The sequence below is a fragment of the Anolis sagrei genome, chromosome 5 (genome assembly GCF_037176765.1).
Source record: "Anolis sagrei isolate rAnoSag1 chromosome 5, rAnoSag1.mat, whole genome shotgun sequence".
Classification (NCBI taxonomy): domain Eukaryota; kingdom Metazoa; phylum Chordata; class Lepidosauria; order Squamata; family Dactyloidae; genus Anolis; species Anolis sagrei.
Window position 1 is genome coordinate 49,498,817 of NC_090025.1, and position 24,180 is coordinate 49,522,996.

General features: G+C 37.3%; 1 protein-coding gene across 9 annotated transcripts in view; it reads right to left on the bottom strand.

Moving 5' to 3' along the window:
• The window catches only part of LRBA (LPS responsive beige-like anchor protein), a 420,612-nt gene that overhangs the window by 36,604 nt on the left and 359,828 nt on the right, over positions 1–24,180 (bottom strand). For 7 of the 9 annotated variants that reach the window (XM_060778857.2, XM_060778855.2, XM_060778851.2 and 4 more), the window contains 2 exons: positions 8,156–8,245; positions 3,623–3,815 (listed from right to left, as the gene is read on the bottom strand). In XM_060778857.2, coding sequence (XP_060634840.2) covers positions 3,623–3,815; positions 8,156–8,245 — 283 coding nt within the window. The remainder of the gene's footprint in view (positions 1–3,622; positions 3,816–8,155; positions 8,246–24,180) is intronic. The other 2 variants (XM_060778854.2, XM_060778852.2) reach the window with 1 other exon arrangement.

Consider the following 24,180-nt stretch of genomic DNA (forward strand, 5'->3'; position numbering starts at 1 on the left):
AAGTTTCCAGCTTAGATAGAATATTGAATTTGGCAATACAATGCTCAGACTGACAAATGAGCAAAATAAAATTGGTGCAAATCATGTAAACAGGGCATTTGTAGGCTTCATTGTTCTTGTGTTCTTTATAAACTTATTTATTTATTTAGCACATTAAAAAGAATTGTAATAGAAATTTAATACCAAGCCTGGAACACTGATTGACAAGAGGCCAGTGGTAAGGAAGGGCCCATGAGCAATTCAGAACAGTAGCCTCTGATGTGATGGCAAGTGGTCAAGTATTCTTCCTCATTAGCTTGCTCAACACATGCTCAATACAGCAAGTTACTAAGTCATGTGTGGTCATCTATATTACATAATGAGTAGCAAGCTGAACAAAGAGAATTCAGAAATTTACAGAGAACAAATAAAGACGTAATTTTACTTTTGAAGCATATATTTCCTCTTGAAACTAGAAGGAAAACCAACCTTTTAAGATGAGAAAGTGTGACTTTCCCAAGATCTAACAATAGCTTTCTTAGACAAGATGAGATTAAACCCTGGTTCCCTTGCATCCTGGCCCAACACTCACCCCTGTACATCATACTGCCACTCTTTGAATTAATAAGATACTTTATTCAAAATAAGGAAATGGGAGAAGTAAACATTTTGTATCTATTGGATGTATCTATTGGGTATTATCATACACAACTGAAACTTCAAGTAGATGGATTGTTTGTCTCTTGGTTGAACATACACCAAATGATTAACTTATGTCCTCGCAAAGTAAATTTCCTCTGAAGCTCTGGAAAACTAGTATAGTTGGATTAGCTTCTAAACTATGTATATTCTATTTTATTAGATGCTATATATGGTAAAGTCTTGGAGGTTAAAAAATCTTGGGGAAAAGATCTTGATTTTGAAATCAAGGAGAATTGGTAGACTTGCCTATGGAACTCTTCTCTAAAATGAGAAAACGTAGTTTAAAATTATTATTAATTGATATATCATTAAAACTCAATTACTCTGAGTTCTTATCTGAGCAAGTATCACTAAAAAGCTGCAGACATCGTAATGAAATCAGTTCTTTTCCCATGCAGTTGTTTGCCCTTTTATTTATTTATTTTTGTTTTTTGTTTGGTAATCTGTTTACAGAGATGGGAAAAAATAACTACTTAGAATACAGTAGTTAGACCATCATTGGGTCTGCACTCACTGTTTGTACTGGAACTGGAACCAGGCATTCAAGGAATAGGGTAATAGTGCAATATGGAACAGACACGAATGCAGCAGCATGAAGGATGACCATGAGTTTAGGGTTATGTTTTTAACAGTTTTAACCATTTTGTTGTATATATGTGTTTTATTTGTTTATTGTTTAATATGATGTATTTATACACTGTATTTTGCAATGTGGCACTGAAGTGACCAAACTGTAAGCTGCTCTGAGTCCCATTCAGGGTGAGAAGAGTGGGGCAGAAGTATAATAAATAAATAAATAAATAAATAAATAAATAAATAAAATAGATAACTAACATATTTCAAATTTTAAAAATAGTATTGTTTCTTTGTTTTGGTCACTCATCCTTATGGAGAAATGTACTGGTAAAATTGGGCATTCTAAAAATGAATGCAACAAAGACACTTTTAAAACAGATTGGTTTCTACTTATTTATTATGTTAACCACACAAAGATAGATTAATGCTTCCACAATCCCATAATGAACTTTAGAATTATATTCTATCATAGATCTAATTACCGTAGAGAATTTCAGGTAACTAGTTATCTGTAAAGTAATGCTTCCACTTCCTGCAATTTGAGTGTCTGGTCAGTAGTTGTTTTGGTTTTGGTTTTGCTTTTATATTTTATATTTGGATGTTGTCCTTTTTCAATAATAAATCCCATAAATAAGAACAAAAATAAATTCTACAGAGTTCTTACATGAGTTTATTATTACAAAATGACCACAAGGTGGGCTATGGGTTTGGTAGTAAAATATATGCCAAGGACTGAATTTTGATTGTACTTTTTCTGCATGGCAGGGAGTTGGACTAGATAGCCCACATGGTCTCTTCCAGCTTTAATAATTCCATGAAATGTAATTTTGTGCTATAAATGGAGCAGAAATGCAATAGATGCATATTGATTATAAGAGAATGCAGATCAATTTAGACATTCTAATATCAGATTGTATACAAAAAGATCTTTATTTGAAAAGATGGTCCTTTGATTCATATGAAAAGATTGCACAACTGATTTCTGTCAGATTACTTCAGCTACAGGACCCTAGTGCATCCCATGTCTCAAGAATCCTCCTGTCTCTGGAAAACCAGTGACAATTTTTTGAGGCATTGAGGAAAGAAGAGGATATAACTTTTACAGAGAGTAGGACTTTCCAAAGCTTTCTTCTGACCATGTCTCCAAAAAAAGCTGGATCTGAGAACAGAATGATTCTTGAGAAGAGATGAAATACAATGTGTTACACATAAGTCACACAACTCTGATGAACTTTCTTTATAGGACTTCCATTACAATTCACTTGTATTTTTAGTGATGTGTTTCATTCCTTTTGTTTCTTTTGTTGGGCGCGAAATGGTAACACCCTCTACAATATAAAAATAGCCCCAAAAATGAAAGAAAGCATGAATGGTTACCATATATTCGCCTTATTTTCAGGCCATGTGGAACTTCTCACAAGGGTCCAATGAGCATTCTGTGTGCTATTTATTTACCTCTCAGCCCTGCCTACTTCTTGCCTCATCTTGCCCACTCTGCAGACAGAGGGGAAAGCATCACAGAAATACTGGTATCTTAAGCCCTATCTCTAACCTCTTCTGCAGATGAAGCGGAAAACATCTCAGAATTAGTGTTATCTCAAGCCCTATCTTTAACCTCAGTTCTCTTCTGCAGATGGAGGGGAAAACATCTCAGATTTATTGTTATCTTAAGTCCTATCTCTAACCTCAGTTCTCTTCTCCAGATGGATGGGAAAACAACTCAGAATTAGTGGTATCTTTCAGTAACTCTGATGCTTTTAATCCAGGTCATAATAAAGGATTTAAGGACAAACCATACCATTGCCAAAAATGATGGGAAGGGGAAGGGAATTCCTAAAAATTAGGGGATGGTCCAAACATTACAACATTTGGTGGGCAGATGTGCCCTCCACGTGTGGCAATTTTCACCCCTCTAGCCCCACAACTGAGGTGAAGGGGAGCCTGTGAAGGCCGCTCATGTTGGCCAATGGTCTGAAAATTTTTGTTCTTTCAGACTGGAATGAAAAAGCTCATTTGGAAAGGTGCCCATTTTTGGGAGAGGCACTCAAAAACTAAAACGGGGCCTTACGAATGAAACAAACAGGAATGGATAGTGATTCTATACAAATGCACTAGTATTTTGTACATTCCAATCCAAATATACTGAGAACTAAGGGACTTCAGAGAAACAATGAATGATGAGATATAAGATGTTCCACATAAATCACAAAAATCGAATGCACCTTTTTATGTGAGTTCCACTACAATTCTACTTCTGTTTTTTTTAGGATTCAATCCATCAGTAGCAAATAGACTACACACAAATATTTTATCTTCTACACACACACAATCAACATGCAACAATTTCTGCAACAGCCATACTCACCAGGAAGATTGTGCCACTTATTCACAGCAAACAGTCGGTTGGCAGTAACTGTAATGACAGCAGGATTTGCCAAAGCAGGCTGAGTATTGGCTGCTACATGTGTTACAGGAGAGTTGGATGGAAATTTTAGGACCATGATGACATCTTGCTGAGCTTGGTCTGTGAACATCAACGGACTCTGCAGGAGGAGATACTGTTGAGTGGGTACAACAAGACCCCAAACACATGGGAAAAAGAAAAAAAAGCGAAGGAGATAGGAAGGAAAGGACAGGACAAGAGAAGGAAGACCCAATTAAAACAAGCAAGAACCAAGAGCAGCTGCAAATGAATGCCAAGGCAATAATTTTTGACAGGCCCATGGAAACTATCAGTTTAGAGAACACCTTAATGTGCATGCTTAATTGCATACAGAGTGAGAAAGATCTAAAGGAAACATTCGTAGCAGACCACTATTAAAGTGTTTCCAGTCGCCTGTATCTTGCAAATAGTTTAGCTTTCAAAGAAACCAAGGTAGATCAATAAGAAAAGCAAATCTCAACAGAGAAATAAATAAAATACAGCCTCTCAGAGATTCTTAAAAGCTATAGTAAAGCTCAAAGAAGAAAACCCATGGCAAATTAGAGAGGAAAAATAAATAAAGTAACATATATACATTATATGTGTATACTTTTATAATGAATGAGGAAATATCACTACAGAATTATTGTCATGCTTTCATCCAAAACAGAACACATTAAAATAGCTTATGCATGCAATTGTAATCACTATTCAATTATCTTTCAAATACTATTATTTGTGTTCCAGGATGCCTTTGAGAAATGGAGAGAACATTGAAATGGTTCTTGTGGGTTTTTTCGGGCTATAGAGCCATGTTCTAGAGGCATTTCTCCTGACGTTTCGCCTGCATCTATGGCAAGCATCCTCAGAGGTTGAGAAGGTCAACCTCTCAACCTCTGAGGATGCTTGCCATAGATGCAGGCGAAACGTCAGGAGAAATGCCTCTAGAACATGGCTCTATAGCCCGAAAAAACCCACAAGAACCTAGTGATTCCAGCCATGAAAGCCTTCGACAATACATTGAACATTGAAATGACTTTCCATGTAAAGGAGGTGGGGATGTGTGCGTTATCCAGGTGGAGACAGATTAGGTCAGTGGTTCTCAACCTGTGGGTCCCCAGGTGTTTTGACCCACAACTCCCAGAAATCCCAGCTAGTTTACCAGCTGTTATGATTTCTGGGAGTTGAAGGCCAAAACATCTGGGGACCCATAGGTTGAGAATCACTAGATTAGGTTATTGAATTTGGAGTTCTTTAAAGGAGCAGGGCAATTTAGGAATCACCTGCCTTGATTTTAAGAGAAAGCAAGTACCCTAGGTACTCATGTATACCCTGGGTCAACTTACCCACAGGTCACTGTGAATACTGTACCTTAACTCTTATAGCTAGATAGGTAGCTAGATAGCATTTTCCTCTCTGAGTAAAATGGAAAAAGACAAAAGCTGAATCCATCCTAAAAGGATCACCAACCCTGTCTCTACTCTCTCCACCATGGTGCCATTTCTGGCCCTTTTAAATGTCTAGGTGGGGGAAATGCCATTGACATCAGTGCCCTTCACTGATCTAGTTATCCGCAGATCATATCAATATCCATAAGTTTGGCTCCAAAATCTGTCCATGACTCAAACATTAGAACAATTATTAACCCCATCTTTTTATGCTGAGTGTGTCTCTTTATTTAATTTTTCCTCTGTAAAATCTAAAATTTTAGATTGAGTCTAAAATGGATCCTCAATTGTCATAAGCAGAACTCTGTCAACAGAATACTCCTGCTTGTGGAATGGAAGGTGGAATTTTCAATGAGCCTGCTTTCCCCCTATATTATTTTTTGCTTTCCTACAATATCATATAGAAGTTTAGGGGACCCACAGTGTCTAAAGGGGAAGGTAGAATCAGTTGGAATTATGCATCTGCAAAACTTAAATAAAATGTATAGTGCTTTAAAGGAGATACACACACACACACACACACACATATATATCTTCTGTAAATACTTGTGGTGGCATCCAAAATGCAATGTAATTCTTATTTTTGAAAAAACCTTCATGTTTTGTGATGTTTTGTTGACACAGTTATTGAATAAATATAAAGAAAATCTCAAGCCTGGGTTGTGAGTAAACATGGTTTGAACACTGATGAACAAGATTGATCCAAGTTTTTACATCAATGTCCATTTAGTATTACATGTGACTTTGTCTGCAAAAAAACCCTATTTCTTAATAATGAATTAGTATCTTAATGGAATGTGAACAGTTTCAGTCTATTTGTCACCATCGGTGTAGCAATAGATGTACACCAGAGTAAACCGCACATATGAAAGTATTCATTTCACATATTTTTATGCATAAATAATAAACCATTAAGTACATTTGCATTTTTATTATCTGTCCTTTTTAGAAGTATTAGGAGTATTTAGAAAAACATATTGCACTATGAATTCCTATTCACCATCTTTGTATAAAGGTGTAAATAAAAACAACTAATAAGCTACCCAGACACCCTTTTGAGCAAGTGGCTAAAAGCCAATCAATATTATGAGTTAATCCTCCCTGGATGCTCATTCAATTAAAGGTGTCAGTAATGCCTCATCTGATGTGGCCTCAATTAAATCCAGCTATCTGATGGTGTGAAAACACAAGGGGATACAACAACAGCAGCCAAACCAGACAAATAGGCAGCCTTCATGTGACTGCTAATTACTACACCTGGTGCATATTATGGCTTGTGCACTTAACACAGCCCATGGTGCCTCTCATATCTTCTCTGCACATAACCAGGAAAACACATACTGAAACTTTTACTGCTTAACCCAATCATTACAGTGTGAAAACATTTGATTTTTGTCATGGGTAACGCCATCATGGTAATGCACCTGGAAACCATTTTTTTTAAATATCTAGAAAGCTGCATCTCTAAGTTAAAAATGTATCACCTGGGACCTGAGCTAAAAAGCAACAATATTTTGGGGGAGCAAAAATGACATCCTCACTATAAGACTGATCTATATATTTGTAAAGACATTTGTAGATACAAGAGTCATTAGTGCATCTGCTTCCATGGAAAAGTTGTAAAGCAGTGCCAAAATCTCATCACCTGCCTGTACACCATCTCACACACAAACACAGCTTATGCAGTCTGGATAGAACTTTAGATGAGTACGTCATTCATTCCTTACACTTTAATTTGTAAAAACCGACAATTTGGAAGATAATTTTGCGCTGACTCCTGAATTCTCACAGTATGTTGAAAACACATAACATCCTTATGCTACATACTTGTGTCCTTTTATGAACACATAACCTATGTAACAAAATGTGAAAGATTTTCTGTTCCTGGTTTGAAAGTGTTATTTCCTGTTTAATTGTGTGGTACTTACTTTGAAAATACAGTAGAGTCTCACTTATCCGACTTCGCTTATCTGACAACCTCCCCCCCCCCCTTTACTCCAGCATTTCCCCTTCAATTAAAGGAGCACTCCCCAACTCTCTCTCCATTCCCAATAAGTGAAAAAGGGAAGACAAGGAGGAGGAGGGAGGAAAGGGTAAAAAGAGGCAGGACCGGAAACGTCCTCCCTCCTTCCCTCTGTGATTTCCTTGCTCCTTTTCTGCATCCGGGCACTTCCTGCTGGGCCGCTCTAGCCCCGAGGCATTGCCTTGTCTTAACCCTTTGAGTTTCTGTTGTTAGTATTCTAGGTGTCTATCGCTGTGTTGGACAAGTAACAGTAGGAGACCGTTTTATCTGACATTTTTGTTTATTCGACATTCTGCTGGCCCATTTATGTCAGATAAGCGAGGTTCTACTGTAGCTGTTTTATACTCAAGAAACTTCGTTTTTGTGGCTGTCACAAACTATGTTGAGTTGGTTGGTAATCTATGAGATATCCATTGAAAAATAGGGTTATGTCAAAAGCAAAGCTATCCAGCAGAATTCACCTGATTTTTTTGTTCTAAATTACACTTCATGACTTCTGCATTGTAATGGATTTCATTCTGACCATAACACTATACTTCACAATATAGTCTAGACCAGAGCATTCCAAATATTTCCTGTTGGTTACACACTTTTTAGATATGTATCATTTCGCAATTCAGTTTTACTAGTAAACCAGAGGTTAAACCAACCCCTTATAAGAGATACATACACATACATAAATTGTAATAATGAAATGTATGGGGACACAACATATCTCATGAAAACCTTTAATTTATATTTTTTAAAATATATGATTTGTAAGATAATACCATACATTTCCAAGATTATTGTAATTACTCATTACATTCGCGCAACACACCTATATACTGAAGCCGACATAGTAATGTGTCACGACACACAGTTTGGAAAGTTTTGGTTTAGATTGAAAAAAAATCTGCCATTCAAAATATGTGTTGGAAGGAGTTTCCGTATGTGCATGAAAGAGGGAGAGAAATAAAGAGAGAGCTGTTGATGCAGAGAACATCAACCTCACACTTAACTTACCACCTGCATCGCAGAGCTTCTTGGGGGATGTGGTTCTATGAGCAACTGGGAAGGAGTCTGTCCAAAACTTCGGATCTGAGCTTCAACAGCCTGGAAAACACATAGGAGGTTTGCTTGTTCAAAAGGTGCTAATTGCAGGCAATAGAACCATCCCTGTCACCTGAAAATGTCATTCTATAGTCTGGATTTTTTTTAAAACCTTGAAGCCTGTGTGCACACTGTGGGGCTAAGTGCTTGGCACTGGTAATAAGAATGAGGTAATCTTTTTAGTACTTTAGAGGCTATTTCCATGAGAAACTGCAAAACTTCATTCTGCTCTGTGATATTAAGCAGAGATCAGCTATTACAATCAGAAACTCTCCTTATGGATTCCGCTTGCTTTGTGTGTAGAGAGCCAAAAAAAAGCTAATATTTTACAGGTACTAAAGAAAACTCATGCAAACAATTTAAGTGCCTCACCCCAAACCCTGGGTCATTATCCAAAGTAGAAAATGGTAACAAAGATCTTTAACCAGACTTGTTGGTGTGAAAGAGAATTCAAAATATTTTTAGAACACATCTAAGTTGTATTAATAAGTATCAAAAGCAACACATACAAACGTAACAGAAAAAAATTAAATTCAAGCTAAACTGTGACCAAAACAAGTCCTAGTATGCCTTTACATTGTACATAGAATTAATGCAGTTTGAAAACGCTTTAACTGTCATTTTTTTGTTTATTGGTTCATTCGTTCCGACTCTTTGTGACCTCATGGACCAGACCACACCAGAGCTCCCTGTCGGCCATCACTACCACCAGCTCCTTCAAGGTCAAGCCAGTCACTTCAAGGATAACATCCATCCATCTTGCCCTTAGTCGACCCCTCTTCCTTTTTCCTTCCATTTTCACCAGCATCAGTCTTCTCTAAGCTTTCCTGTGTTCAAAGTATTTCATCTTTGCCTTTAATATCCTTCCCTCCAGTGAGCAGTCGAGTTTTAATTCCTGGAGTATGGACTGGTTTGATCTTCGTGTGGTCCAAGGCACTCTCAAAATTTTCCTCCTGGAAACAAACATTTCCTCCAACAACATTAACTACCATGTTTCAGTGTTAAAGAATCATAGGAGTTGTGGTTGAGTGAGACACCAGTACTCTTTGGCAGAGAAGGCTAAAGATATTGCAAAACTCTCACTCTCGGGATCCCATAGCATTGAGCCCTGGCAGTTCAAGTGGTTTCAAACTGAAATGTTCTGAAATAGCAAATTTTCATCCTTTAAATGTCGGTTCTATGTAAGCATATCTCGTTCAAAAGCTAGGCCAGGTATTTTATATCTGTAACTTTTAAGAAGGAAGCCAAGTGTTAGAGTGCATCACAATACTGGGATAACAGTGTTTGAATTCCCATTTGATAATGGAAATCCGCAAGGTGATCCTGAGCAAGTCACACTCTCTCAGCCCCAAAGGAAAACAAAGGCAAATGATATTTGAACCAATCAGTCAGGAAAACTCCATGATAGGTTTGCCTAAGGGTCAGCATAAGTCAGAAATTACTCAAATGCAAACAAGAACTTCTAAGACCTTTACAAATGAGTTTTAAATAACATTTCAATGGTCTTGACAACGTATTACAATGAAATTAAGCATCTGACTTAACTTCAGATGCTTAATTTCAGTGTAATCTGACTAGGGCCGTGGTGGTGCAATGGGTTACATCCTAGTGCTGCTGAACTGCTGATCTGAAGGTCAGCAGTTCGAATCCACGGATCAGGATGAACTCACGCTGTTAGCCCAGCTCCTGCTAATCTAGCTGTTCGAAAAAATGCAAATGTGAGTAGATAAATAGGTACTGCTTTGGCAGGAAAAGGCAATAAAAGACACTCCAAACAATCATGCTGGCAACATGACCAGGAGGTAACTACGAAGGCTATTTGGCTTGACGAGCACCTCCCAGAACCAGAGATGAGCACTGCCTCCAAAGCCAGAAATGAAAGGATAAGTCCTTGCCTTTGTCTGTGTTGTCTCATTGTATGTTTAAATAAGGCACTGAATATTTGCTTTTGTCTGCTTTATAGATACTGTAATCCGCTCTGGGTCCCTCCGGGGAGAAGGGCGGAATATAAATAAAGTGTATGATATTATTATTATTATTATTATTATTATTATTATTATTATTATTATGTTCCCTAGCAGCAGCATCTCAAAAAGTAACACCATTCATTTTGACAGTGTCCTTTGCAAAGTAACATTTAACTATCTGCTTTGTTTACAAACAGTACAGAACTGCATGATCCATTATTTTAATTTACTGAAGTATCTCCGATATAGTTCTGTAATAAACTCTTGAGTTCTATAATATAAAGCTCACTTCCCCTTTTTGTTCTCAGTAACAGTAGAACTTTGGCTCTTTCCATAATACAGGCCAACACATATTTTGGAGTCTCAAATGTTGAACCTGTTTTGGGTATATTTGACCTGCTGATTCCAAAAACGACACCAGTTTCCCCCTATCAGCTGTGGTTTTTGAGAAAGAGAACACAGACCATATACCAACATAATCCTCTGAAGCAGCAACCCAAATAACCCCAGGAACAGGCCTAAAAACCAAGACACAAGACATTTTTTTTGTTGGGCTGTGTAATTATTCCCAATACTATAAAATTATGCTATAAACAGAATGGACTGTAACAGTCAATTTTTACATTACAAACATTTGTTGTATAAAACAATCCACGTATTAAACTGTAAAAGAAGTGTTAACAAGTGAACATATAGCTAAATATTGATAATTTCTGCTAATTATGATATACCCTTTCTCCTTTCCTCTCGCGTGCATACACATGCAGCATTGTTTGCTTTTCCATATTTTTGGCTGCGAAAAGGGGCCAGGAGAAAAGCAGACTTCCCATGACAATTTAGTTTCGAATTTAATGTGTAACTGCAATCTCTAAACCTATTTAATAATCCAGTACTGAATTTTTACACAGAAAGGTGCGCTTGGAGAGACGGATTGCCAATGGGCCATGCCCATGGACTTGAACTTCCTCTCCTTAGTGCTGAATATGTTAGGGCAATATTCAACTACTCATCCAAGAACTCTGTACATGCTCAGGAGCAATTTTTAAATTGTTTCATATGTCCCAGAATTGAAGCCTAGCATTTGAAAACAGCAACTAGAGCTGATTTTTGCTGAGTCCTGGCACAAATTAATCTCTGCTCTGTTTTAACTGTGAAAAAAGTTAATTCAACAGTATGCAATACCCACCAAATAGGGCTGTAAATTTCTCCAGGAGACGTGTATTAGAGAGTTTGAACATATGGATGCAGTTAAGGCAAAAACAGATGTTTGTTACTTTTCTTTGCAGCGCCACTCAGAAATGAAATCAAAATTGCTTCCCCTCTATGTTTATGTCTGAAAAGAACTATAAAACTGAATGAGAAGGAGGTAGAGGGGGAAGTAAAAGATAAAATGAAAATAGGAATGGAATAGTGCCTTTCTTAGTAAAAACAAAAAAGAGCATGATTAAGGCATCACAGATGCAATGATTATGAATATTACATGTGTCCAGAATTAGCAAAATCCCTATTTTAAAAAGCCACTTACAGCTATGTATATCAACCATTGCATAACTTAATTATTCATGTGTGTATCTGAGTTAAATACCTATACAGGGTTTTAGCTGGTCCATAGCAATACAGCAGTTTTTCATGTAACATTATAACTGCTGTAATGCTCTCAGTTACAAGGAAAGGAATGCACGAACAAAAAAGGAAGTTCTGAAAACTATCAAGGACAATCAATTACTATTTAGTAAATTAAAGATTTGTCCCCCATTGTCTCAAAGCTCACAGGATTTTGCCTTACATCTTTGTCCAGTATACAATTTGTATAAAATTGAAAGACAAATTAGGATGAGATGAAATACTAGGCCTAAAGTCAGAGTATATCCTGGCTGAGCAGGATTCAAATCTGGGTCCTACATTCCAAGCAAAACCCTGTCTATTGTACCATAATGGAGCTGCTGGAAAGACAAGGGAGAGGGGCAAGTGAAACACAATGCTATTCCAAGCAAACAGATTAGCATAAGAACAAAGTGAAGGAAATGCTTAAGGTTTTCCTTGCTTTCCACCCACCCTTCTTGTATTTAAATAATTGTTCCTGTTGGCTTTGAAAATGATCTGTGATTTAGCTATTCCTTTTCCTTCAGCCAGATGTTGCACAACTGGATCGCAAAACACTACATTTCCATTCATTTGGCTCAGATGAACGGCATAGCAAGGACGGGCAGATTTTCTCTCTGCAGGACCATTCACCCCGAGAGGGAAGGACTCATGCATTTTGGGTAACAAATGGAAGTCACAGCACAATGTCTTCAACTAGTGATGAAAAGTATTTTCTCGTTTTAAATAGACCTTTTTAAAAACCCTAAAAGCTAAGATATGAAGTAGTGTCCTTCCCTAGGACATGCTAGCCTATATTTTCAAAATGAACCATAGAGGCCAAGTTTCTGAGTAAAAATGGCACTTGGTGTAGCAGGTTAGTTTTTCCGTTAATAAGCTTTCCTTTAAAGAAGGAGGAGAAGAAGGTGAGCCCTAAACCATCTCATAACACAAATAAGAATATGAACTGATGTGTAACCCAGTTAAGACATGAGAGGAAATTATTGATGTGGTGTGTAACTTCCTTACTTAGGACTGCCCTTGGAGATTTAGAGTTGAGATGAACATTCAGAATTTTGCAAGTTATGGTTACAGCAAATCAGAAAGGGTTGCAATTCTTGTCTGATTTGCCAGTTATAGCCACTCTTAGACAATGTCATAATCATTGTGACAGGAGATCTCAATCTATCATTTCCTATATCACACCAATCACTCTTTCAAGAAAAGGGGAAAACTCCAATTTTTACTAAGAACACTTATACACTGTATATTTGCTAATTATTTATCCTTATTATATTTTGATATTATATTTGTCATTTCTGGTATTAGTAAGCACAAACTAAAATCCCAGTAATTTCATCATTAGTTGAGAGATGTAATAATACTGTTGAGTATAAATGTTATTGCTATGTCCAAAAAGCCACACAAAACCAGCAAATTGATAATGATATGTTATGAAAAGCTGTAACAGCCTTCTTATACATTATGAAAAAGACAGACAGATAAAAAAATGTCTCTCTAAAATCCTGGAGAACATGGGTGATATAATATGAAACCAGTCAATGCTGAATGAGAAGGAAAAAAGAAAATCTTCTGGGTAATGGCAATCTCTCCTTAGAATTCACTCCTATGGGAAGCCCACCTGATTAGCTTTCTTCTTACCCTTAAGGCCATTTGGGGGACTACAAATGCAAAATACTAACATATGTTCAGGTCAAGGCAGACACCAGTTACAAGATTCAGAGGTTGTTTCTAATCCCCCTGCCTCTTGAGTAGGCTTATACATGGCCCCAGCCAATGACCACATCAAGAGGCCATTGTGGGACAGTACAAGGCAAAGGACAGTGCATAGTTGCCCTCAGGCATTTCTGGTTTCTCCGCTTCCCATCAGGTCCCACAGAACAACCAGAGAGAGTGCCGGAAGCAGTAGCCAATCAAATTAAAAGGCTTGTTGTTTGCTGACTGGCTGCCAGGGACAGAGAATGACCTGAGTTGAAGAACCCATTGTGTTTTTTCAGTCATATCGTCCCCCGACCTATATAAGAGGGACTTGGCCAGTTGCTCCATGGCCTATCTTTTTTGCCATGGGTCCTAGGTGCAGGAAATGTTGTTACCTATGCATCAGGCACTGAATATTGGATAAAGTGGCTATCTGGGAACCCAGGGAGTCCAGGAATAGCCACATGTCAGGGCAACTTGCATTAATGGAAGGCAAGTGACCACTGGGTTATGTTGTCCATCAGGTGCCCTCCCCCCAAGTAATTCCATTTGTATCCAGTGGCAGACCAGATTGTTGGGCTCACCTAGAAAGGGGACTTTAGAAGCAACTCACAGCGCAGTATTCAGTTCCTTCAACTCTAGATTGAATTCAAGTTTGTTTTCCCTTCATAAAAAGTCAAACAGATAAGCCTGGTAAAATATCAGGCACCACCTTAAAAGAAATGGGCACAGGGAGTGAAATAAAATTAGAGCTGGAATTAGAAGTCACCTATTGACTTATGGTGGGCACATTGATTTTATAAGAATTTCTTAGGTAATGAAATATTTGCCAATTGCTTCCTCTAAACTATAGCCTACAGCACCTAGAATTTGTTGGTGGTCTCCCATCAGAGTACTAAGCAGGGCTGACTCTGCTTAGCTTCTAAGATCAGACAGGATCTGGTGCCAAATTAAAAAACTAGTAATAAAAGATCTTATTTCAAATAGTTAAATTATACAAGATCATGTACGGAAACTAACAACCTTGTGCACTCCCCCCTTCCAGCATCTAAAATGCTGTCTGGAAATTATTTGAGTGTGCGAGTGCATGGCATTACTTCATGGTGCTGCCAATTTTATTAATGTGCTCATTGAAAGGAGGGGGGGGGGAAGTCGAAAGCAAATAACAAGTAAGACTGAAGTATAAGCATGGATTCTCCAAAACTCCATCATACTTTAAAAATAGACTTACATGAAAAGGGAAAATTGTGCATGAAAACACACTTTTGTCCAGCCTAATTATGAGAATAGCTGTTCCATGTAATTACACTGCAGCCAATGAGTTAAAACAGAAAGGTAATTACAGTTTGCAAAAACAAGGATTTATTTTCCCCTTCAGAGGCTTGCATCTAATCTGAGCTGGTACATTCCAGGCATATTAAACTGAGGCCTAGTGTAGCTTCAATGCAATCTCAAATTCAAGCAAACTGTCCATCTACTACATTGTAATCCCAGCTGCCAATCTGAAATAAACCAGTTAGTCAGAGCAGACACAACCTACAGAAACAAATGTCACTCAGTAATGTTCAGAGGCACTGGGTTCATGGATAATTTCAAACAGTATATCTGTCTGGAGCATTGATGTGCTCATTGAAAACACCTAAATCTCTGGCTACTGGAAATAAGCAGATAAAGTGGAACAAGAAAAATGAGCCTGCAAATACTTCAAAGAGGCTAACAGAAAACGGCTAAACAATTCAAAGAAATTTAAAGGAAGACTTACTAGATGTAATCCATGCAAGGGTGCAAATACTTTGGGAATGGAACAGATTTCATTGTGAGATTTCAAAACCATCGTATCAATTTTTACACTTCTCTGATCATACCTACACACCATCATCCAGTTTCTACTACCACATTTCACAGCTAACAATGTTAGATACCAGCAATAGGAAAAATAACCAGCATAGAGATTCCAGAAGTTGAAGAAGTTCTACAAGACTCCAAATCTCAGGGAGGGCAAAAGGGGAGCTCCACAAATTCTTGCCTCTTTCTGTAGGGCCATGGTGTATGCATTATTCCTAACTTTAAGCCACTCAACTTGCTGGACTAACTAGACCAGAGTTTTCCAAACATATAATGTTGGTGACACACTATTAGACATGCATAATTTCGTGACACAGTAATTCAGTTTTACTAACTAACCGAAGGTTAAACCAATCCTGATAAGAGATAAAAAACGCAGACATAAATTGTAATAACAAAATGTACAGGGACACAATACATCTCATGAAAACCTTTCATTTATGTATATTTAAAATATATGATTTATTGCTTATTTCATATAGAATTAGAGATTTCTCAATATATTTGCATGACTGACCTGCACACTACAGTCAACACACTAACATGTTGCAACACACAGTTTGGAAAGCTCTAAAGTAGACCTTTGGCTTGAAGGGTCAAGTTAAATTTTATGCATAATTATGTGCCAAAAATGAATACCATTGTGAACAATACACTGGACTAAAAAAATTATCACACTTCTCTGATCTTACCTACATTAAATTATTATTGCTTAAAAGTAAACACCTGAAACTGCCAGATGGAAGTGGACAAATTAACATTAAAAAGACTACAATTACAGGAAACCAAGGACATTTTGTCCCTAAAACATGTTTCCTAGGTGAAACATACTCCTGTATTTTAAGTACTTAGTTATTTCATATCTGATAGAGATATAGCCATAACATATTGTATTCTGAGTATATTTATCCAAATCAAGCCAATTTGTGACCAAGACTAGAGGAGTTCATCATGTTAAAAAATACACATATTTTCTTAAATGTGTTACCTTCCTCAGTGGACCTGTTTTTCACTAAGCTTCAGAGAAAGAGATCAGAGCTCTATGCCCAGTACTGTTGACAAGCTAAACTCCAGGTGGCCATGAAAACAATATGTTTGGTTTTGATAAGTTCTTTTTTTAAAAGTCTGGCACTGTTTTATGGTATTTCAAATGCAGGTTTTCAATTAAACCTAGACTAATCCTTAACATTTATTTAGCTTTTCACACACAGTTCCTGTGCTGTGCTGTGTCAAGCAAACCATCTGGGCAACACACTTCTGGCCAGTGATTCTTCCATTATAATTTGTTTCTAAAACATTTCAGAGTTTTGTGTAAATGCATTCTTCTCAATATTTTATTCACAATTCCAAACTATTCTCATTTTTCTGTAGCACCACTTTACTCCATTCCTAAGACATGTAGCAAACCCTCTACTGGGCTGATAACTTTAAAGTATTTAATAATTTAGACCACATGATAGAGATTGTGTTTAGATTTTCTGAATGATTCACTGACCCTACTTTATCTTATTTAGAGCTGAAATACCTTGCTCCCATCGTCTTTTTGATAGGACAGTATATCTATTTCTACTACCATTAAATTAGGGTGGTATAAACTAGGCATTGCAGAGGCTGGTAAAAAGTGAAAAAGGCATGAAGTTTGTTTACTATTGAGCAGAAAAATAGAATATAGCACTTTAAAAGAAATCAGAGAAACATAGGTCAGACCACATATCGGAACAGGAAGAACTGTTCTGATGGACTCTGAATGTTACTTTGGTTTTTGTTTGTGTTATTTTTCCAATGATACCCAATTAAGGATACAAATCTTTTTGTTCTTCACTCTTGCAAGCAGGAATAAATAATTCCCCTTCCTTGCTCACTCTTGTGCAGTGTTTAAGTTATCTGCACAGCACAAAGGGGTGGGGTGCAGACCTGGTCTGTGTTTCTCTCTGGACCTTCCATTGGTGTGCCCTGCATTTTTATTTATTTATTTATTTATTTATTTGGAGTGCTTCTACCCCGCCCTTCTCAACCCCCTAGGGGGGACTCAGGGCGGCTTACAAAAAAGGCACAATTCGATGCCCAACAATTTTGGGGGCCATCAATTGAGTTCTGGGGGCAAAAATTCTGGCTGCCAAGCAACTCCTTCTTCTCCTTCTCCAATGATGTGCTCTTTCCCTATATCACCTTTCTCCACTCAGTGAGCACCGTCCCTCTCCAAGAGACTTCCATGCCTGTCAGGGTGTTGGTCTCCAAGGGCATTCTCCTCCCTTGTGAAGTAGTTTGCACATGCGCAGGTGGCCATAAGCATCACACTTGCAGGTGGTAAGTTGATAAGAAGTTCTCTCTGGAGCATTTCCTAGAAGACTGTTACTCTGTCTTCTATCCTCTCTTCTCTGAAAAGCCAAAGCTGTTCGTGATGAACAATAATGCAGTGTGGTCTTTGCTGCACTGAAATGTTTTATATACTATATACTCTCTCTGTGTCACTCTCTCCGTCTCTCTCTCTCTATATATATATATAATTTTTTATCAGTCTGTGACTGGTGATAATTATTAAAAGGTGAAAGGTTAAAAAGGGGGGGGGGGGTTGGTTGGTGTGTTTTTTTTCCAGAAATACAGTGCATGTGGTTTAACTATGGAAATAAATTCTGCACAGAATACAACTTTGCATCTGTGAAAGATATAATTGTTAGCATCCCATTCAATAATTACCACGTTCTAAGTCTGAAATTAATTTGTATAGGTCACTGCATATACCATGATCAAAAGTCTCCCCCCAAACCTGCAACATTCTTCATTTCTGACATAGAAAAGTTCATAATTTCACAATAAAATCTGTTATATTAAAAAAAAATCTGCACATACTTTTTCGTAGTGGTTTTTGTTTGCATTTGAAATAAAGGAACTGACAATTTGCTTTAAGCCACAAACAAATCCAGTGAGATGTATCACAACTTATATAACTTGTTCTTGTTGATATTTCCCTCAATATGTTATGTTTAAAATCTGTTGGTGTCTTAGTCCCTAGTGTCACATAATTGTAAAGTTTAAAGATGCCTGGAGACCCCAAACTTCTCCAAAGAAACCAAGATACTTTTCTATATTAATAGTGCACACCTGAATTTGGACCAAACTGCTTTTCCTGACTGATAGCTCTGCAAGAAGGATGGAGCAGGTTGTGGGGAGCCTATTTTCTCGGAGAAAAATGGTGGTCAAATGAAGCTGCTCTGAATTTTGGAATGTTAGAATAAGTCCTTGAAGAGATGGATTAACAGACCGAGAGATGATGAGGCTGTCAGAGGATGCATGACAAATTCATTTATCACATGGACCAGCAATTTATCACATGCATATCAGTATGATTACACAGAGATATGCACACGGCCTGATTTCATATTACTTTTACCTTCACATGGCAAAAAGCAGAATAATTCAACCACGGTTGATGGTGGCGTCAAATTTTTTGAGCTTCCTTCAAGATATATATAATATATCAGAATAAATCAGTCACAATTTTAAAATATACACACATTTTCCACTCTAGCAATGGAATATGATGGAGAAGGATGTAGTCACATCCTACCTTTACATGTCAGTGGTCAGGATGTTAATATGAACTTCTCACATTACGACACTGGAAAAAAAATGAAAATCCGTACAGAAGCTCTTTCAAAAGAGCCATTTCCTACAAGACTTTTGCATCTGGAAGCTAAAGCCTTCATACATTTACATACAGTTGCAACATGCCAAGTATTAAGCATGTCTTTCTGGACTTTTCAACACATTCTCTCTAAAAATATACTAATCTGAAACCTTATTTCAAAATTGCTTGTTTTTTTGCATATATTTTAAGCAGAGTTTTGGTGTACTATATACGTATTTTATACTTTAATATACGAATGTATTCACTACCGCAAAAGAAAATCATAAAGAAAATTAGTTAATTCTAGACATTTCAATTTTAACAAAATAATAGAAAAATTAGCTCCAAGTGTGATGTTAACTTTTGACTAGGTTTTATAGTATTATCAATCCTAGCCGTTTTTTAACCCTCAAAAATGAGAGCAGAAAATAATATATGATATTTAAATAGTAACTACAAGGAATTATTTTTTAAACACTGCAAAGAGTAACAAAATTAGTTACTTTTTACTTTTAAAACTCATTTTCTAAACTAGGGAAGATGCATTGGCTGAGGTGAGACATCTCATGACTTCAGACCTTGTTCTTTGTGATAAGGGGGGATTTAATGCCAAGAGGTCAAGGAAGGAAGGACTGAGTATGTTGTTATGTAATTAAAGTTTATGGGATGCAGTCACATTTCCCCGGACAAGAATTTGATATAGACTTAGACACTATAATAGTTCTTTCATGGAAGCTTTGGATTTTGTCCTTCCTGTTTGTTGATGTAGAAATTTGTCATGATTTTTAAAAAATTTAATTCTTTGTTTTAGCTATGAGAGTTTCTCCAATCTCACATAGAAAAATTGATTATCCTTTTACGATGGGAAAATTCACTCCATCTGAAATAGCACATCAGCTTCAGTCTCAATCAGTTCTTCTCTCTTTCTTAATTTGTCACGAATTAATTAGTTTTTACCAAGAAGTGATGGCACTTTTCACATGAATAATTGGTGAGCAAGGTAAACCTCTCAATTATAGGAATTATACCGTATGTTTACCCCCTTGCCCAGATCTTCTGGTCTAACAGAAATAACATTAGAACTTATTTGTGGACGTGTTTCTCAGAAAGGTTAAAATGGAGGAGCTGACATTATTACACAAAGAGTAAATCTTATCACAACAGTCATGTTTTGTCCTCTCTTCTCAGCACTGAGGTCTTATATGCACTGGGATCTTGGGGTTTTTACATTTTTCAGAGGAAGTGGATGATATCAATATGTTGACAAACAATTAACAAATGGGGGAAAGTGCTGGATCTAAGTACTGCTGGGCAGCACAAGTCTTGCTATGGCATCTTCCTTTAAGGTGGGAATAGGTCTGGTTTTGTCTTTATAGCTGGTATCTCTTCTATTTTTGCTTTACCACCTCCTAGGTTCATTTATATCCTTTCCACACACCCCTCCCACCCCTGAACTAGGATTTGTTCCTATCAGAGTTCTTTTGAAGCGATGCTACCACAATTGTATGGTCTTTACTGCACAGTCTTTTTTCTTTTATCATCCCTCACCCAGTGCATTTGGTGGAGATAGATCACTTGGTTATAATTGGAAGTTCTAAGGAATCCACCTAAATGTTGTGCCAGATGCAATTATCACTGTTGACAGAGTCATCCTCCAAATATCCTCATCCCAGCCTATTTCTCTGCCTTTTCTATAACTTTTCCCTTGTGTATGTGTCTTCAGGTAATTTCCAACTTACAGAGACCCTAAGGCAATCCTATCATGGGGTTTTCTTAGCAAATTTGTTCAGAGAGGGTTTGCATTCCCTTCTTCTGAGGTTGAAAAACAGTGATTACCCAAAAGTGCCCAATGGGTTTTCATGGCCAAGAAAGAATGTGAACCTTAGTTTTGCAGAGGACTCTCCCAGAGTGCAACACTCAAACTATGACATTATGCTGGCTGTCCCCCTTCCCTTTGCAAAACTGTTTTTGGCATTCATAAAGACAAATATCTGAACCATAACCACTAGTCTTCAAATCCTAACTCAATACATGCCATTCTAGAACACATACTTTCATCTGTATCTGTTTTCAGAATATACTGACTGCCTACAAACACAAAGACCTTTCATGATTATTAATGTAACAATAATGTTTTCTTTGTCATCTGTATAGTCAAAGATGTTTGAAAATTGAAAAATGAAAAGTACTGCTATTATGGTGCATATGTAAACAAGTGTGACAGCTAAAGCAAATATGTATGGAATATGTATGGAACTAATTGCAAGATGGTATTTGTAATGTAATTAAAATCTTCTTCTTATAATGCCCATCATTCCATTTCTCCTTTTCCCCCTGCTCTTGATCTGTACTCTGGAGGGGGGGGGGTTAAATCCAAGGGAGTAAATGCTCTTGTACAGGTAGGTAGGTGGATGCAGCAGTATAGACCATAGAGGACCAACAGAAGGATGACATCTCTATTCAACTTATATCTCCCCCCTTCTTTTCCACTAATGAACACTTGTCTGTGGCCAAAGCATAAGTGAGCTTGCCTCTCAATTTTATTGGTAATACAGCTGTTTTGGAACAATTAAAAACTACATAAAAGTTTAATGTGCTCAGGCTGTTATGCTGATTACATAATGGAAATAGTAAAGTAGGTAATAAAATCCCTTTATTCAGAAATCACACTGATGCTAGTCTGCCACATGTGTTAAATATCTGGGAAATTATCACAGCAAAAAATAACTCTGGTTGCGGGCTTTATTACGTATTCAAGACTTCTTTGTGAAAAAGACAAAAGCAGAATTCTGCTTTTTATAATTAAAACATTCAGGCACATCCACAATCTTTACATCTTTGTTATCTAACAGCCTAAGTAGGCATTGTAAGAGGTATGCTGTCAGCCCATATCTACCCAACAAAAACAAGGAAAAGAAACTCATGATGAGATATCAATACATTTAACATTTCCCTGCTTGTTTCCAATTACCTGCTGCTTGAAAGGGGTGGGAAACATTTGGCGTGATGACCTAATGTATTTTTTTTTAAAAAAAGCTTGACATTATCAAGGGCATGTGAATCAGCAGCAGCTACATAGTTCTGAAATGTCTAATTATGCCTTCAGTAGGGTATGTATATCTTCTACATATCTCACATTTTGCCATAGAAAAACAACATGTTATCTTAAAAATCTTAAAATAAATTAAATTTTAGGTTTTTTTTGCTTGTTAAAACTACAGACAGAGTCATGGTTCTTAACACTGGGTTTCAAGACAAAACGTGGTACAGTATCAAAGGGTGTGTCTACACTGTAAAATGAATACAGTTTCATACCACTTTAACTGCCATGGCTCAGTGTTATGGAATCATGGGAGTTACAGTTTTATAGTCTTTAGACTGGTTCCTCACAAAACTACATCATCCATAGTTCCATCTAACAGATCCATGGCAGTTAAAGAGGTGTCAATTGGCATTCATTCTACAATGCAGACATACCCTGAGATTCAGAGCTCAAACAATGAGAAGCATAAGCATGAGTCACTGAAAATATAAGATAATTTATTCTGCACAGCTACACTGTTGTGCTTCTGAATAAGTGGTTAAGATGTGTCATGTGTTAATAACAGGGCACAAAGTGGTTTGTGACTGGATATTCTGAAGGAAGCAATGAGTGGAACCATAGCACAGAAACATGACAGCTACCACTTTCAAAATAGTTACAGTACTTTTGGATGTTCTTCCATTTAGTAAAATGGTTTGTCCCACACTGAAGTTAATATGTACCTGATATTACAGACTGTATAAATAGCCTTGCACTGATAAACTTCTGATTGCTTTAAATCATGACAAGGTGTTTGTTAGATGTTCACAAACACATGTGAAAAAAGCGATAAGGTCTTTTAATGATCTGAAAGAAAACTGCACCAATCATGAAACACTGTAGGCAGTTCCCTGAAAATCTACGATGTGAAATTTGGCAGGCACTCTAAAAACTACTTAATAAGAACCCTTTTTACAGATGGCTCTTATGTTCACCCTCAGTATAATCCTTCACTAAGCTACTTCATAATTTTATCTGTAACAGTATAAAAACAAAGGACACAATCCAGAATTCTTGTTCAAATATCAAATCACTTTTTTTACAAAGCATTTCATAAAATTAGAAATAAAGAAAGAAAAGTTGTGAGAAGAGTGTTTCCAGGACCACCATCTAAGAAGAAAGCTCTGAGAATATTTTAATGAATGTACAGTGGTATTTTTCTTAGACGTTTAGAGCTTGCGCTAGCAGTTCTCCAGGAATTATACTCATAGTTTTTCTAGCATGATTAAAAAAATTGTGCTCTCAACAGCCCTTTGCTATCCCATCAAATGGGGAAAAAACAGATGCCAGCATGGCTTAATAAGGGCAACTTTGTTGTTACCTATTTAAAGTTTATTGTTGATATGCAAGGCTAAATAGAGGGAGACAAGTGGTTTGAGAGTGGTAGGATTGGTATGTCTACACCCAGACCACACACCCGGAACACTTTAATCCCTGGGAGGATCCCTGCTAACCAGGGTTGCTCCCACACCAGATACATAATCTGGAAGGCTGATCAAAGGATGTAAGGCCTCAAGCTACGTGACATCTCCACCCCCCAGCAAAGGCAAGAACCCAAAGATCGGTTCGAAGGACAGGAAATTTATCCCTATTCCCTTGTTGACAAAATATTCTGGGGTAGTCTCAAATTCCCATCCTTTACCAATGTGCTAGAAGATGCTTAATGACTCACATTGCCAACCAAATCAGCAGGGAAAGGCTACGTTATTTAAGACACCTCTCCATGGCAATTTTTCAAGTCCTCCAAATTAAAAGTTGAGGGTAGGTGGGGGAAAAACCTTAATAAAGAAGAAACAAATCCTACCTAGTCATAAAGTGACCAGCAAAACTTACACTGTGGAAAGAGACAGGAGGATGGGCCAACAAGATCCAAAGAGGAGGAGTAAGAGGCTGAGCTGCTCTTAATGGGCTTCTAGCCACAGGATCTCATTCTACACTCCTGGTACATGGTTTCAGGATAGCAACCACACTGGCTCCACCCTTAGGAAGCCAGCAAAACTATTCCTTCCACCATCCTAAGTCAAGTATGGGAAACATTAAACATACAATGAGAGAAGGGTAGTAGTTCGCACATAGAAGGCAAAGTGTTACTAGTGCCTTACATCAGTATAACTCT